Source organism: Thermobia domestica, chromosome 10 (genome assembly GCF_964235325.1).
Source record: "Thermobia domestica chromosome 10, izTheDome1.hap1.1, whole genome shotgun sequence".
In the NCBI taxonomy this organism is placed as follows: domain Eukaryota; kingdom Metazoa; phylum Arthropoda; class Insecta; order Zygentoma; family Lepismatidae; genus Thermobia; species Thermobia domestica.
The window spans coordinates 110,251,839-110,265,222 of NC_137463.1; the positions used below are offsets into that span (position 1 = coordinate 110,251,839).

Below are 13,384 nucleotides of genomic sequence, written 5' to 3' on the forward strand. Positions count from 1 at the left end.
TATATCTATATATATATATATCTATATCTATATATATATATATATATATATATATATATATATATATATATATATATATATATATATCTATATATATATAATCTTGCGCTCTCCCAGCTGGTCTAGTGGTTATACCTATTTCCCATTATAATATTTTTCCATCTACAACATATTCTGGTGAAAACGATCATTGCTTATGACAGCTAACTTTCAGACAAATAACGCAGATGGAAACGCTAACAGGGAATGAATATTATAATAAATATTTCGCCTTTGTGCCTTGTAATTTTTCAAGAAGCTCTGTGCCAGTATTTCATAATTTTCTTCTCTTACAAGTAAACCTATCGATATGGGGTAAACTAGTTTTTTGACCAAACTTGGCAAAGAAGTGTGGAATACCGAGAAAGAGCATAAACAAAATTTAAAATGCTTCTGTCCGTAAAGATGGCCGCAGTGGGTAAAAAGCTGATTGATCAGAATAAGCCACAACAATGAAAAAAATCATTAACACAAAGGAATGAAAAAGAACAAAAATCATTAACCGACACCGGGAGCAAGTAGACATCTATTTGAGGGTATGCTTATCATGGCCGCCAACTTGAAATCAGCCATCCTTGTATCTCGCTCAACTTTTTTAAATACGAAGGGGGTCATGCAATATATCAAATTGGACTAGAATTACGAGAAATACAATGTTTGTATTAGTTTTTTTTTTATTTGAAACACATAATAAAATGCACATTGATATGAATTCGTCGGTTCAAAAATTTCTTAACAACTGTATCTTTTTGAAAATAATTCGTCAAGAAAACTTAATGTACACTAGTGAGCAGTGCAGTGCGGTGAGGGGCAATGGCATTTTCACACAAACTCAATGAGAACAATATTTTTGCGTCCAGGGGTGTATGGAAGGAAATTTTGGGGAGTGTTATTGGTGTGCAGAATACTTCCTAGGCATAATATCTATTTTTACAACAGAAGTTGTAAACGCGCAAAAAACTACTGCAACATTAAATTCAGAAAATATTTGCTTATGCCCGGAAACTTAATACAAGCTATTCATTAACTTGTTAGGGAGAAGCCATACCTTTCCTTGTGGAGTCCATGGATGTACATGCATGTCCAAAATGATTGTCGCGTATCTATAACTGTCTTCTTGTAAGAATATAACTTGATAATGATTTTGCAGGGTATTTTTAATAGTGATACTATGTGTATAATCGGGAATTGTATATTTGTGATAAATTTCATAGGAAAAAAATTATAAATACGAAAATTAGAATGAGTAAACCAAATGTTGCTAAATGGACAAAAAAGTTTTATTTTCGTTTTATTGTTCTTATTTACTGCTCTTTTGACATGAAATTTGCCACATACATGCTTTTGCCGATTATACACATATAACATTGTAAGAAATACCGGGCGAATTCGTTTTCAAATTATATTCCTACAACAACATATTTATAGACATGCGACAATAATTTTGGACATGAGTTTACTTGTATTGTAATATGTTGTTGTGTTTATTTGACAACCGAGAGTATCAGAGCAATCTTAACGGTACCATGGCCACTTGGCTGGGAGCCCGGTTAGCAGAGTGGCCTGTATTAATTACATGTATTAGGAGCAAAATTTAGTCATAGCGACCACAACCCATTTGCTTGCTCTGGGCCTAATAATTAAAACGGGACTGGAGATTAGATTAGACTGGGCAGTAGAGTAGACGACACTAGCGCGGGGCCCGATTGGAAGCAATCGGTCCAATCGGCTTAAGGCCGGCCCTGTCCACACAGTCGTGCTATATACAATGAACGGATGTTTGCTGAACATATGTAGCTTCAGTGTATGTCATCCAAAGGAAAACTAAGTGCAAATACTGTACAACTATTGCAAATACATATTCATTTACTTATTTGTGACTGATTATATATTTTTGTACTAAAGAAATATAAACCTTCCATTGTTTATCTAAGTAAAACATACCTAACCTACTCTTAATACAGGGTGGGCCATATTGATGGGACATATTTATATTTTGAATTGCAATTAATAACAGTTATGTATGTTTTTCATTTAACTTAACAGGAAGTATAAGGTTGGAAATTAATTACTAATACAATTTTCTTTCATTGTTGCAGATAATCATCGTGATGTGCACCCCCACTTAAATTTCGTACATCGTGGAGGCGTTCTTCAGTAGTGGAAGCTCCCTCATCACAGTACAACGGCGTTTCAAACAACATTTTAAGAAACAGATAGCACAATCATGAACGGTCATACTGCACGCAGTTCAAGGAATTATGTTGCATCATTGAAAAATGCAAGTACAGTACATTAGGTTCAGTAGTATAGACTAACCAAGATCAACGAAGATAAACTCCAAAAATCGGCCTTAAAGGTTGAACCTAGTTCATTCACTACTTAATCGAGACTTTACGTTGAACTTCACGGCCGCTTTTAGTCATTTACTTTAAAGTCAGCGACTGAGGGTTAAAGTTACAGCTCTCCATCACGCACCGTTCTTCCCTACTTGCTTCATTCATTACAAATAGCGAATCGAAACGTCGGCTGTACTGCAGTTGCTAATCTAATCCCAGAATGAGTTATTGAATATTTGTGTGTAGGACCATGTAAGTAAATATCCCCTGACAAAATATCGCAGAATTAATTGATTTAATTTCTTTTATCATTACATTTTTCCAAAATAACAGTTAATAATAAAATTAGTTTATTATATAACAATTTTTTATAAACGTAACGCAATATTTCTTCGTCTGCAGTTACTTACAATTTACAAAGCGATTATTGCCAAAACTGCTTTGAATTAAGTACATTGCACGAAAGATGACAGACAACACATTACCATTGTAAAGGTTATATTTAAGTGATGATGTGATGTAAATTATTATTTCCCTTTATTTAGTCATCCTTGAAGCATGAAATGTAAACTTGGAAACATTTTTAATATGGTAGTGGCTGTATTTACGGTTTCAGAACATACGAAACAATCCGCAATACGATCCGTAGTGTGAACCTGAATGAGTAGGGTGGGCAGCAAAAGAGAAGGATGACACTGTAGGTGAGTATGAGCAGCTAATTCTAAAGGATACAATACAAAGTTGGGAAAGATAATATAATTTATCAGAAATATGGGTTTCCATGATTTTTATAAACTTTGAAATCCATATTTTTATTCTTATTATTAGAAGATTCAGATGAAAACACGAGAGTTTACATTACAATGTCTTTTTTTTTTTTTTTTCATGGTTTTGGTTGAAGACAGAAATAAACCTGCTAGAAAACATTAAATAGAACATTAGTGCTTACGTCATTACAGGAACTGCTTGCAGTTGCTGCTGTTGACTGAGTGTCATCGTCATCATCATCATCTATTTCAATTGGTTCCACTTTTATACTCTGAAAAGAAAAAAAAAATCCACTTTTTAGGGTACAAACTTAATATCATTAGCTCAAAACTTACATAGAAATGTAATGACTTGCTTTTTTTCAGTTTTATGTCCATTTCAACACCTACTGGAATTATATATTTTATCTCGGGTTCAGATACTTGCTAAATACGATACTATCACGAAACAAATTATAAACACATTAAAAGGCCATAATAAGAATTTAAGTCCTGATGTATAGAACGAAACAATTCATAGTCTTGGTTCCCATTTACAACCTTACACAAAAAGTGAAACTGTCACAATCTTTGTTATTACTACTAACACATCCAATATACGTGGAGCAAAAGTCATTACAACTATTTTGTTTCTTGCATATAACAGCCCGGTTGGAAAATGCGACATATACATATGAAAGGACGAGGTAGGAACATGTGTGGACGTGGAATAACAGGCGAACATTGTGTCTCACATAAGAGGACAATACTGGTTTCAAGGTGCAAAATACGAATCACTGTGTTTTAGTAAGTATAGCACAGCATATGCACCTATTCTACGGTTGACATGACAAAATTGGGAGCTAAAGGCCTTCAAAGTCCCCTGCAATGATCACCGCACGCTGTCAACGACGTGGAAGGCAATGAATACCATCTGTATCTGATCACCGGTTGTCACACGTTCTTGCTGACACTTTCCTCCCGTGCTATGGTAGTACGTTATGGTAGACATGATTCCCATGGACTTCCACCAATTCACTGAGATATTCTCTCTCGCATTTCTCCCTCGGAGAATGGCTACCTTGATGTACCCTGCTCAACCAGGGTGTCTACTAAAATTCCAAAATGAAATTTCATGACCTTTTCTTTACCAAACCACAAAACTTTGTAAGATCCTCAAGTGCAAATTTGAGTGCAAATTAGGTCGAATTTTCATGCATGTGATATAAGACTGCTTTGCCTGCGATTTGGTAATATCTAAAGTTGACCATAGACATTTTTGGTGAATTTTGATGTTTTATAGAAGAAAATTTTCCAGTCTGTTCTATATTTGTCCAGATAAAAAAAAATCGTGACTCAAAAGTTAAATTTCTTGACTTTCATGACCGTCTTCTGATTTCATGACTTTTTCGTGACCGATAGACATATTGTCAACACGGGTCACTTCTATCTCACACGATGCTCGCCACAGAAGTGATTTCACAGAGTCCCTGTGCTACTACCAGGAATCAGTGCCATCTTTTGTTGTGCATACATACTATGCCTGCATGACTTTCACGCGACACACACCACTTTGTGATTCGCTCACATATCTGCATGCAAATAATAATAATAATAATAATAATAATAATAATAATAATAATAATAATAATAATAATAATAATAATAATAATAATAATAATAATAATAATAATAACTAACTAACTAACTCTATGGCCTATGGAACCCGGAGGTTCAGTGCCGCGTTCACAAAAGCTCTCCACTGACTTCTATCCTTAGCTAATTGCATCCAGTTTCTACTTTGTATTCCTATCTCTGCGAGATCCATCTTAATATTGTCCTCCCATCTGCGCCTAGGTCTTCCTAATGGTCGTTTTCCTATGGGTCTACCAGTCAAGACTTTGAAAGCGTTTCTACTTTCTTCCATTCTAGCTACATGACCTGCCCACCTAAGCCTCCTAGACTTGATGACCCTAACAATGTTGGGTAAACCGTATAAACTATGTAGTTCCTCGTTATGAAGCTTCCGCCATTCCCCATTCTCGTTCCTCTTGGGTCCGAATATTCTTCTCAGGATCCTGTTCTCAAATACTTTCAGTCTATGTTCTTCCCTCAGAGTAAGCGACCATGTTTCACAACCATACAGAACAACAGGCATGATTATCGTTTTATATATTTTAAGCTTCAAATTCCTCGACAGAATTCGCGACAACAAGAGATTTTGAACCGAATAGTAACACGAATTCCCTGCTTTTAGTCGACATTTAATTTCTTCGTGAATATGATTTTCGTCTGTTAATATTGATCCTAAATATTTGAAAGTATCCACTTTATCAAAAGCATTATTTAATATTTTAACGCCTCCACAATTTGCCGTATTCGGTCCCGACGCACTTCCATGTATTTAGTTTTCTCTGCATTAACTTCTAAACCCATGTCCCTGCTAGCGTTTAATAAGATCTCTGCATTTATTTCTACTGTTCTCCTATCATCCCCTATTAAATTGACATCTGCATATGCCATAACCTGGTGAATGCCGTTCAACTCTAGGCCCTGGTTGCTATCTTCGATTTTCCTTATGGCGTATTCCAGCACAAAGTTAAATAATAATGGCGACAACGCATCTCCTTGTTTCAGGCCATTTTCGACGTGGAAGCTCGTGGACAAAAACTTTCCTACCCGGACTTTACTTTGGGATTCACTTAAACATATCTTAATTAATCTAATTAGCTTTCTCGGTATTCCAAGTTCTGTAAGAACGTTGTATAATGTTTCTCTCCTAACCGAGTCGTAAGCCTTTCTAAAATCAATAAATAGTTGATGTACCGGGGTATTGTATTCCCACTTCTTTTCGAGTATTTGGCGAATGGTAAATATTTGGTCGATAGTTGATCGATTTCGTCTAAATCCGCACTGATAATCTCCAATAATTTTATCTGCGTATGGGGTCAATCTTGCTAACAGAATATTTGAAAGGATTTTATAGGATGTTGACAGAAGAGAAATGCATCGATAATTATTACAGTCAGTTTTGTCGCCTTTCCTGTGAATTGGAACAATGATTGATTCTTTCCACTCTTGTGGCAATTCTTCCTTGTTCCAGATAAGGAGAATGAGTTTGTGTATCTTGTTCCACAATTTTTCGCCTCCAGCTAAAATTAACTCAGCCGGAATTTCATCTACACCCGGAGATTTGTGTTTCTTCAATTTCTTTATAGCGGCTTCCACTTCTATTCGATTGGGTTCTGGAATATACGGTTCTGCGGTGTGTATCTCCTTTTCTCCACGCACATTAGTTTTTGGCTGCGTGTTCAGCAAATCGTCAAAGAAATCTTTCCATCTATTTAAGAGGCTATCCGTATCGGTGAGAACTGTTCCGTCAGATTTCTTTAATATATAAGCACGAGGTTGATAGCCTTTCTTAAATTCGCTGATCCCCTTATACATGTCCCGAATATTTTTATTTTTACTATTATCTTCAAGTTCCTTAATTTTAGCTTTCAAAAAATCCCGTTTCTTTGTTCTAAAAGTTTTGGAAGTTTCCCGCCTGATATCTGCGAAATTTTGTGTAGTTGTTTCATTCGGATTTTGTAGCCACCGTAATTTTGCCTGTTTTCTCTTCTCTGCTAGTTTAATGCATTCTTGGTCGAACCATGGTTTGTTCCTACGTATTTCCGCGTGTCCCAATTTTTCTATTGCTGAACTTTTAATGCTATCTCTAATTTCAATCCAAGTATCCTCGACACTACTGCACTCCGAGGCTTCTAAAACCGCGAATCTATTCGAAACTTCGATCTGGTATTCCTCTCTTACCTGGCTCTCTTCTAATTTCTTTAAATTAAATCTCTCCGTTTTCGGACATTGAATATTACCTTTATTCAACGATAATCTCTCCCGTATTATCGCTACTACCAGGTAGTGATCAGTGTCACAATCAGCCCCTCTAAACGACCGGACGTCAATTATGCTAGATTGTCTTCTTCTATCTACTAAAACGTGTTCAATTTGATTATGTGTTTTTCCGTCTGGTGATGTCCAAGTGTATTTATGAACGTCGCGATGTGGGAATTTTGTACTCTTCACGATTAGGTTTTTGGATGTTGCAAAGTTCACGAGTCTAAAACCGTTGTCATTACTTTTCTTATGCAAACTTTCGTTCCCTACAATCGGTTTGAAAATATCCTCTCGTCCTACCTTCGCATTGAAATCCCCTAATAGAATCTTCATATGGTATCGCGGGAGTTGGTCAAATATCCGTTCCACTTCTTCGTAAAAACTATCTTTTATATCGTCACCCTTATCTTCAGTTGGAGCATGTACATTTAAAACAACAATATCACACCATCGCCCCTTAAGAGTAATAAAAGAAAGTGTCAGTAGCAAATTCAACCCGTTTAATTGCTGGTAATATTCGTTTGTGAACGAAAAACCCTGTTCCTAACTGGTGATTTTCATTTCCTTCTCCGTAAAAGAACGTAAAATTTCCGGAATTCTCAGATCCATTTCCTTCCCCCCTAACTTCCTGAACTCCTACTAAGTCCATCCTGTATTTCTCTAGCTCACTCGTTACAGATTTTAACGCGCCTGCTGTATAAAGACTTCTAATATTCCATGTTCCAAATCTCATGTCCATTTGTTTTTGCTGATGTCGTGCCAAGTTATCAGTCCTTGTCCGAGGCTTTTGTGAATGTTTCTGAACAAGTACCTTTTTTTTTACAGGATGAGGGTGTTAGCCTTACCCAAACCCCCCAAGCTGGAGGACCACTCCTAGTCGTCTGTCCGCGACTGCTTATTCAGTATATTCGCAGCTAACCTCTATATCTAGAGGCCTTCTTCTCGATCCGCAACCTGAGGACGCGCCATGCCGTGGTGACAGGATTTTATAATAATAATAATAATAATAATAATAATAATAATAATAATAAAATAAAAAATAAAATAAAACAAAAAATAAAATAAAACAAAATAAAAAATAAATAAAATTACAATGACTTTTGCCCCAACCCTCGTACCTGAAAGAAGAATCTATTTAGTGCTGTCAATTGCCACTAGTATTGAAATAATCCTGGATGAACACAAATAATAAAATGACTTAAATCTTAATGAACATTTTATGAAATCTGTACAAGTCGCTGATCAAAGCGTCGAAGTGATTAATGCTTTAAATTAATTTAAGCTGGACTTGAAATGCTGCAGGGGGAGGGGAACAAGCTTATGACGAGCCGTTATACTGATGTAAACAGTAATGAAGGAAAGGTCGAATAGTCTTCCATGAGCTTTATGAAGATACTTGTCTCAGTGACAGTGAATCGAACTTTAACAAGGGGAAATAGTCGGTGAGCCGAACTCAGCAATTCCCGGCGTACAAAGCTGTAAAACAGTCTCTTTTGCTCTTTTTATCTATTTAAACATTAATTCCGATAGAAAGTACAAATAAAGTATCTCATACAAACCGAGCCTGTGCCTGATCGAGCTGGGCTACTAAATATAGCGATCCTTATTCCTTGAGCAATGGGATACTTGCACACCAATTTGCTTCAGATCGCGCCAGTACTTACCTGTGTCCCTGTAAGAGTTCGGACACAAAAATAACCACCTTTTATTCCTTAGACAATTGGCTACTCGTCCATCAGTCTGGTTTCGATTCGGCTGGTAGTTACCGATAAATTAAATACTACCAGGGGCGGCTCTAGGATATTTTGTACCCTAGGCGAAAAACATGTGTGCGCCTCCATAACCTCCTCCTCCCCCAAACCCAAACCAAAGTGAAGCCTTGTCACCCCCTGATATTTTCACATCATCACATCGTTACCATTTGTTTAAGTATAAAATAAGGTAAAATTTACCCCAATGCCTCTCTCTATGGTACTAATAAGTAATGTATACGCAAATTAAAAAAGCTGACATTTGGAATGAAATTTTACTAATATAACCACAGGGCAACAGGAAATTGAAGTTTTATTGTAATGTAAACCACATGGATGTCTATTGCATATAAAACGAAAGATCGTTAAGACAACGCAAAGATGAAGTTTCTTAATTCATTTTTAGTTATTTTGAACTTGTGTAATTATTCTGTCAAAAGCTGAGTAGATTAAAAATGTACACGACATTAGTAACCTGATTATATAAATTTGGTGCTCTGTGAAAGAAGGACCTTTGAATAATTGAGTCTAGGGTGAGAAAGGTGGGTATTTGGTATTACAAGGGTAGGAATGTGAAGGGATAATTCTTGTAGTAGGGCTTCAGACCTTAAGTTTCCATTGACTAACTTATGTAGAAATTTTCGGTCAGTGACAATTCTGCTAGCATCCGGAGTTTGGATATTCAGGAAATGCAGATCATCTTTAGTCAAAGCATGAATAGTGGAACACGGAAACGTACTATGGTCAGATAGATGTTCTCCCGCTCCATATAGGTGAGCAGTAATCGATCTTGGGTGATCCCACTTTTCATTAACCTCCTCTTCCTAAATGTGTAGGGCACTGGCGCACATACGTTTTCACTTATGTTGATAAACCGCACGTAAAAAAAATGCCTGCCATTCCGCCCCTAAATATTTCCGCCCTAGGCTGCCGCCTAGGTTGTATATATGGACGAGCCGGCCCTGAGTACTACCCTCACGTCATCCACCCTACACCTACAGCGAAACTACAAGCTCCGGTATGCTTACGCCGGAAGCTAAAAAATAATACCTACATTGAACTCTATGACATACAAACTTTTACAATCACATTGTCGATTTGCATCTCTTCGTGATGCAGTATCCATTTTTTTCAACATAATTCACTTCACTAACAGTAAAGATTATGAGTACACAAATATTTCAAACAACATATAGTTGTTAATATTGGTTCCTAGTTTCAGATCGAAGTAATTTTCTTTGTGAAACAGATGAAGCTGAAATGTGTTCCGAAATCTATGCTTAACTTAACAATGCTATTAATTGTGAAATACAAGTCATTGGCGTCTAGCTTTTCAGAACTTATTACTGTGTATTTGTTGTTTCTGACGCCTTATGTTTCTTGTCAGTTCTGTGAGAAATAGTTTTCGAAACTAAAATTAATAAAATAAATAATAAAGAAATGACATTAAGCACAATGGGCCAAAATAGATTAAGTGATCTAGCACTGTTTTCAACAAATGCGGACGAAGCTGAAAAAAAAAAATGGATGTACAGAAAGGAGGAAGAAGGAAGTCATTCAATTCACTCCTGGCATCCTTCATGAAGAGTGACGTCATTAACTGCGAAGAGGTGATTCCATCTTTTATTTTGAACCTTAATGAATAAATTATATTAACAAAGTGGTCCCTTAACGAATTTTTAGTGACTGCATGCACTTAACATATTCAGATATATAGCGAAGTTTGGTTCAGGGAAATGGAACGGGAAATGGGAAATGCTAATCTAATCTTCAGCAAAGGGACATGCTAATGGAGAGCGGTTGGCCCTGGGCATTTTCTTGCAGAAGTGTCCATAAAATGTAGTTACGCCTCTCGTTTGTTATTGCAATAATTTGCAGCACGAAAAATATATAGAATTGATTTTCAACAGCGTGATTCTTACAAGGGAAGAGAGGGAGATTACATATCGAAGTGGAAGATGGTTTATACACCAATCGAAAGCACTAAGGAAGCTGATTAAGAAACTATTTTTTTTTCCGAATGCACATACACTGCGAGTTATATAAATATACATGGTGTCCAGAAAGTCCGTTGCCACGCCTAGAAATTGCAAACGGTGGGACAGATGCCAAAACAGAAAAGCACATGTTTGATCACTTGAAAAATACAACGTACCAACGCAAAATTTATTGGCCCAGGGCCACCCGCAGGGTCCCAGGCGTGGTCAACTCAAAAATTTCAAATGGTAAAGGGGAAGGGTAGCATATCGTTGAAAAGTTGAGAAATGAAAGAAGACAGAACAAGTCTCTACTCTCTAAAAGTAAAATATGCAAAATGACGGCCGGTCAAAATGTCAGCAAAAATGTCATTCTGAAGTCTATGACCACCTACAGAAATCTGAAACTGTGAAACAGATAAACATGTGTGTGATCATTTTCAAAAGTACAATGATTTAAAATGAAAATATTTGTCACACGGTCCTCGCAGGGTCCCAGATGGGTCCTACTCAATTCTCGCATGCATATTATTTGAAAGCTGTTGGTAAATGAAAGCATATGGAACAATTCTGACGTTCCATGATAACATTGTGTAAACATCTTGCGTTTTAGTTGTTCTTTCTGTAGTCGGGTTTTATTTTGTTTTCACTTTAATTCGTGTACTTAAAGGGAAGAAATGCCCCTACTGTGAGATTCTGCTCTTTGGGCACAGTAATGTGTGAAGAAAGAACGAAAGAAACAAAGAAAGAAAGGAAAGAAAAAGTAACGACAAGAACTGAAAAACTAAAAGAGGCCGAGATTAATATATCGAAGTGGAAGATGGTTTATACACCAATCGAAAGTACTATTATGCTCATTAATAAACTAATATTATTGTTCTGAATGCATGTACTGCGCGAGTAATATGCACGGTTATGCCGGTTAGGCTAAAGTAGACGGTGATGATGAGTAACGAATGAATGAAGAAAATGGGAGGAAACGGGAGAACCCCGAGGAAACCCACGCACACGGTGTTTGTCCACCACAAAGTTCACCTGGCGGGGGCTGAAATTGAACCCGGGACCACAAGCTTGATAATAATATAGTTGTATGTTGCTGGAATTTTTTTGAGGAAATTACTACTATTATTTTCTCACATGTTAACTTTCAGCTACTAAGTTTTAATGTTGATTATACCATGCAAGCTTTATTTAGATTTGGGATTTGTTAATAATTAAGCCAGGGAATGATCTCATAGTAGTTGAATGTAAAGAACCAATGAAACAAGTAACTGATAGTATACATTTTGTTTAAGTTTTTCATTATTTTCATCCCTTGCAACCATATTACTGGTCTTTCCAGCTTTAACGGCAGCAGAAAAAATGGGTAGGCGGCGACAGATAGTAAAAGATGAAAAAAGATACGATGAACACAAGGTAAAACAAAGACAACATATGAAGAAACGTAGAGAAAAAAGAACAGATAACCAAACTAACAAAAAAGCAGCAGCAATAAAACAAGACGAAAAATCAGGGAGCATATTGCAAAATATAGAATGTTAGTAAAACAACGACAAGTTCAACAGTGTTAAAAACTCTCCGAAAGTACACCAATCTGCAACTTCTTTATTTCGAAGTTTAGCGTTATACATGTTAATACAGCAATCAAATTAAAAATTAAATAAATAAATTTCAAGTAAATTGCCGCACAATGTATGTCTATGCAAGTACCATGAGAATTTTATTTCTGCAGTGAATTCATTACATAATGTTGTACCACTATTTCCTAAATATAGTGAAACATTTTGGAACAAGCTTTTGTGCGAAGCACCTTCTGAGATGCCAGAACGATTACACATTGAGGAAAGAGCCAAAACTGCAAGATGATTTGAGGTGTAACAGTCTGTAATTCAAGTCCAGCGGTGGTGGAGAGGTCAACATGGGAAGCAAGCTGTTCTGGATGCAGAAAGAATTTAAAATTGCCACAGAAAATTAAGCGGAAGTGTCGTGGACACTAAGATATCAGGTAGGCCCTCGACTTCGGTATCGGAGGAAAAGGTGGCCATAGTGAGGGCGAGGTGCATTACACGCTATTCTGTGCGTACAATTCTCCACAGAGAGTTACATTACAGGTCATGAGAGCGTGATGCTCGCATGGCATATCATCCACACCTATTCGAAAAAATTCTGAGGAGTGACGAAGCTGTAATTGTCATAATAGCAATTATTGAGCACAATGTGATCCCAAAGAGCATTGAGGAGAGAAGAAAGAAAAAAAAAAAAAAAAATACAGGGCTAGTCGAAAGTGACAATGTGGTAAAGATTAACTTCTTTCCGCATTATTGTACTCTATCTATTGAGGAACACTATGAACGGTGAAAGATACCTGGAATGTTTTTAAAAAAATGTATGGCTTACAATTTCTGAATGGGACGAATCACGAACTATTATATATGCAAGATGGAACTCTTCATTACGCCGTACCTGTAACACAATGGCTCGATGAACGCTTCGCAGGTCGCTAGATAGGTCGCCGGGGTCATACAGAATAGGCAGCGCAAAATCTAGACCTCACCCCATAAGATTTCTTTTTATGGGGGTAGGTTAAGGAAGAAGTGTATCGCAGCAAACCACAAACTTTTGGTGAACTAGAGAATAAG

General features: G+C 36.7%; 1 protein-coding gene across 9 annotated transcripts in view; it reads right to left on the bottom strand.

Moving 5' to 3' along the window:
* The window catches only part of LOC145662650 (uncharacterized), a 293,979-nt gene that overhangs the window by 10,285 nt on the left and 270,310 nt on the right, over positions 1-13,384 (bottom strand). For all 9 annotated transcript variants that reach the window (XM_081728436.1, XM_081728438.1, XM_081728437.1 and 6 more), the window contains one exon: positions 3,328-3,417. In XM_081728436.1, coding sequence (XP_081584562.1) covers positions 3,328-3,417 — 90 coding nt within the window. The remainder of the gene's footprint in view (positions 1-3,327; positions 3,418-13,384) is intronic.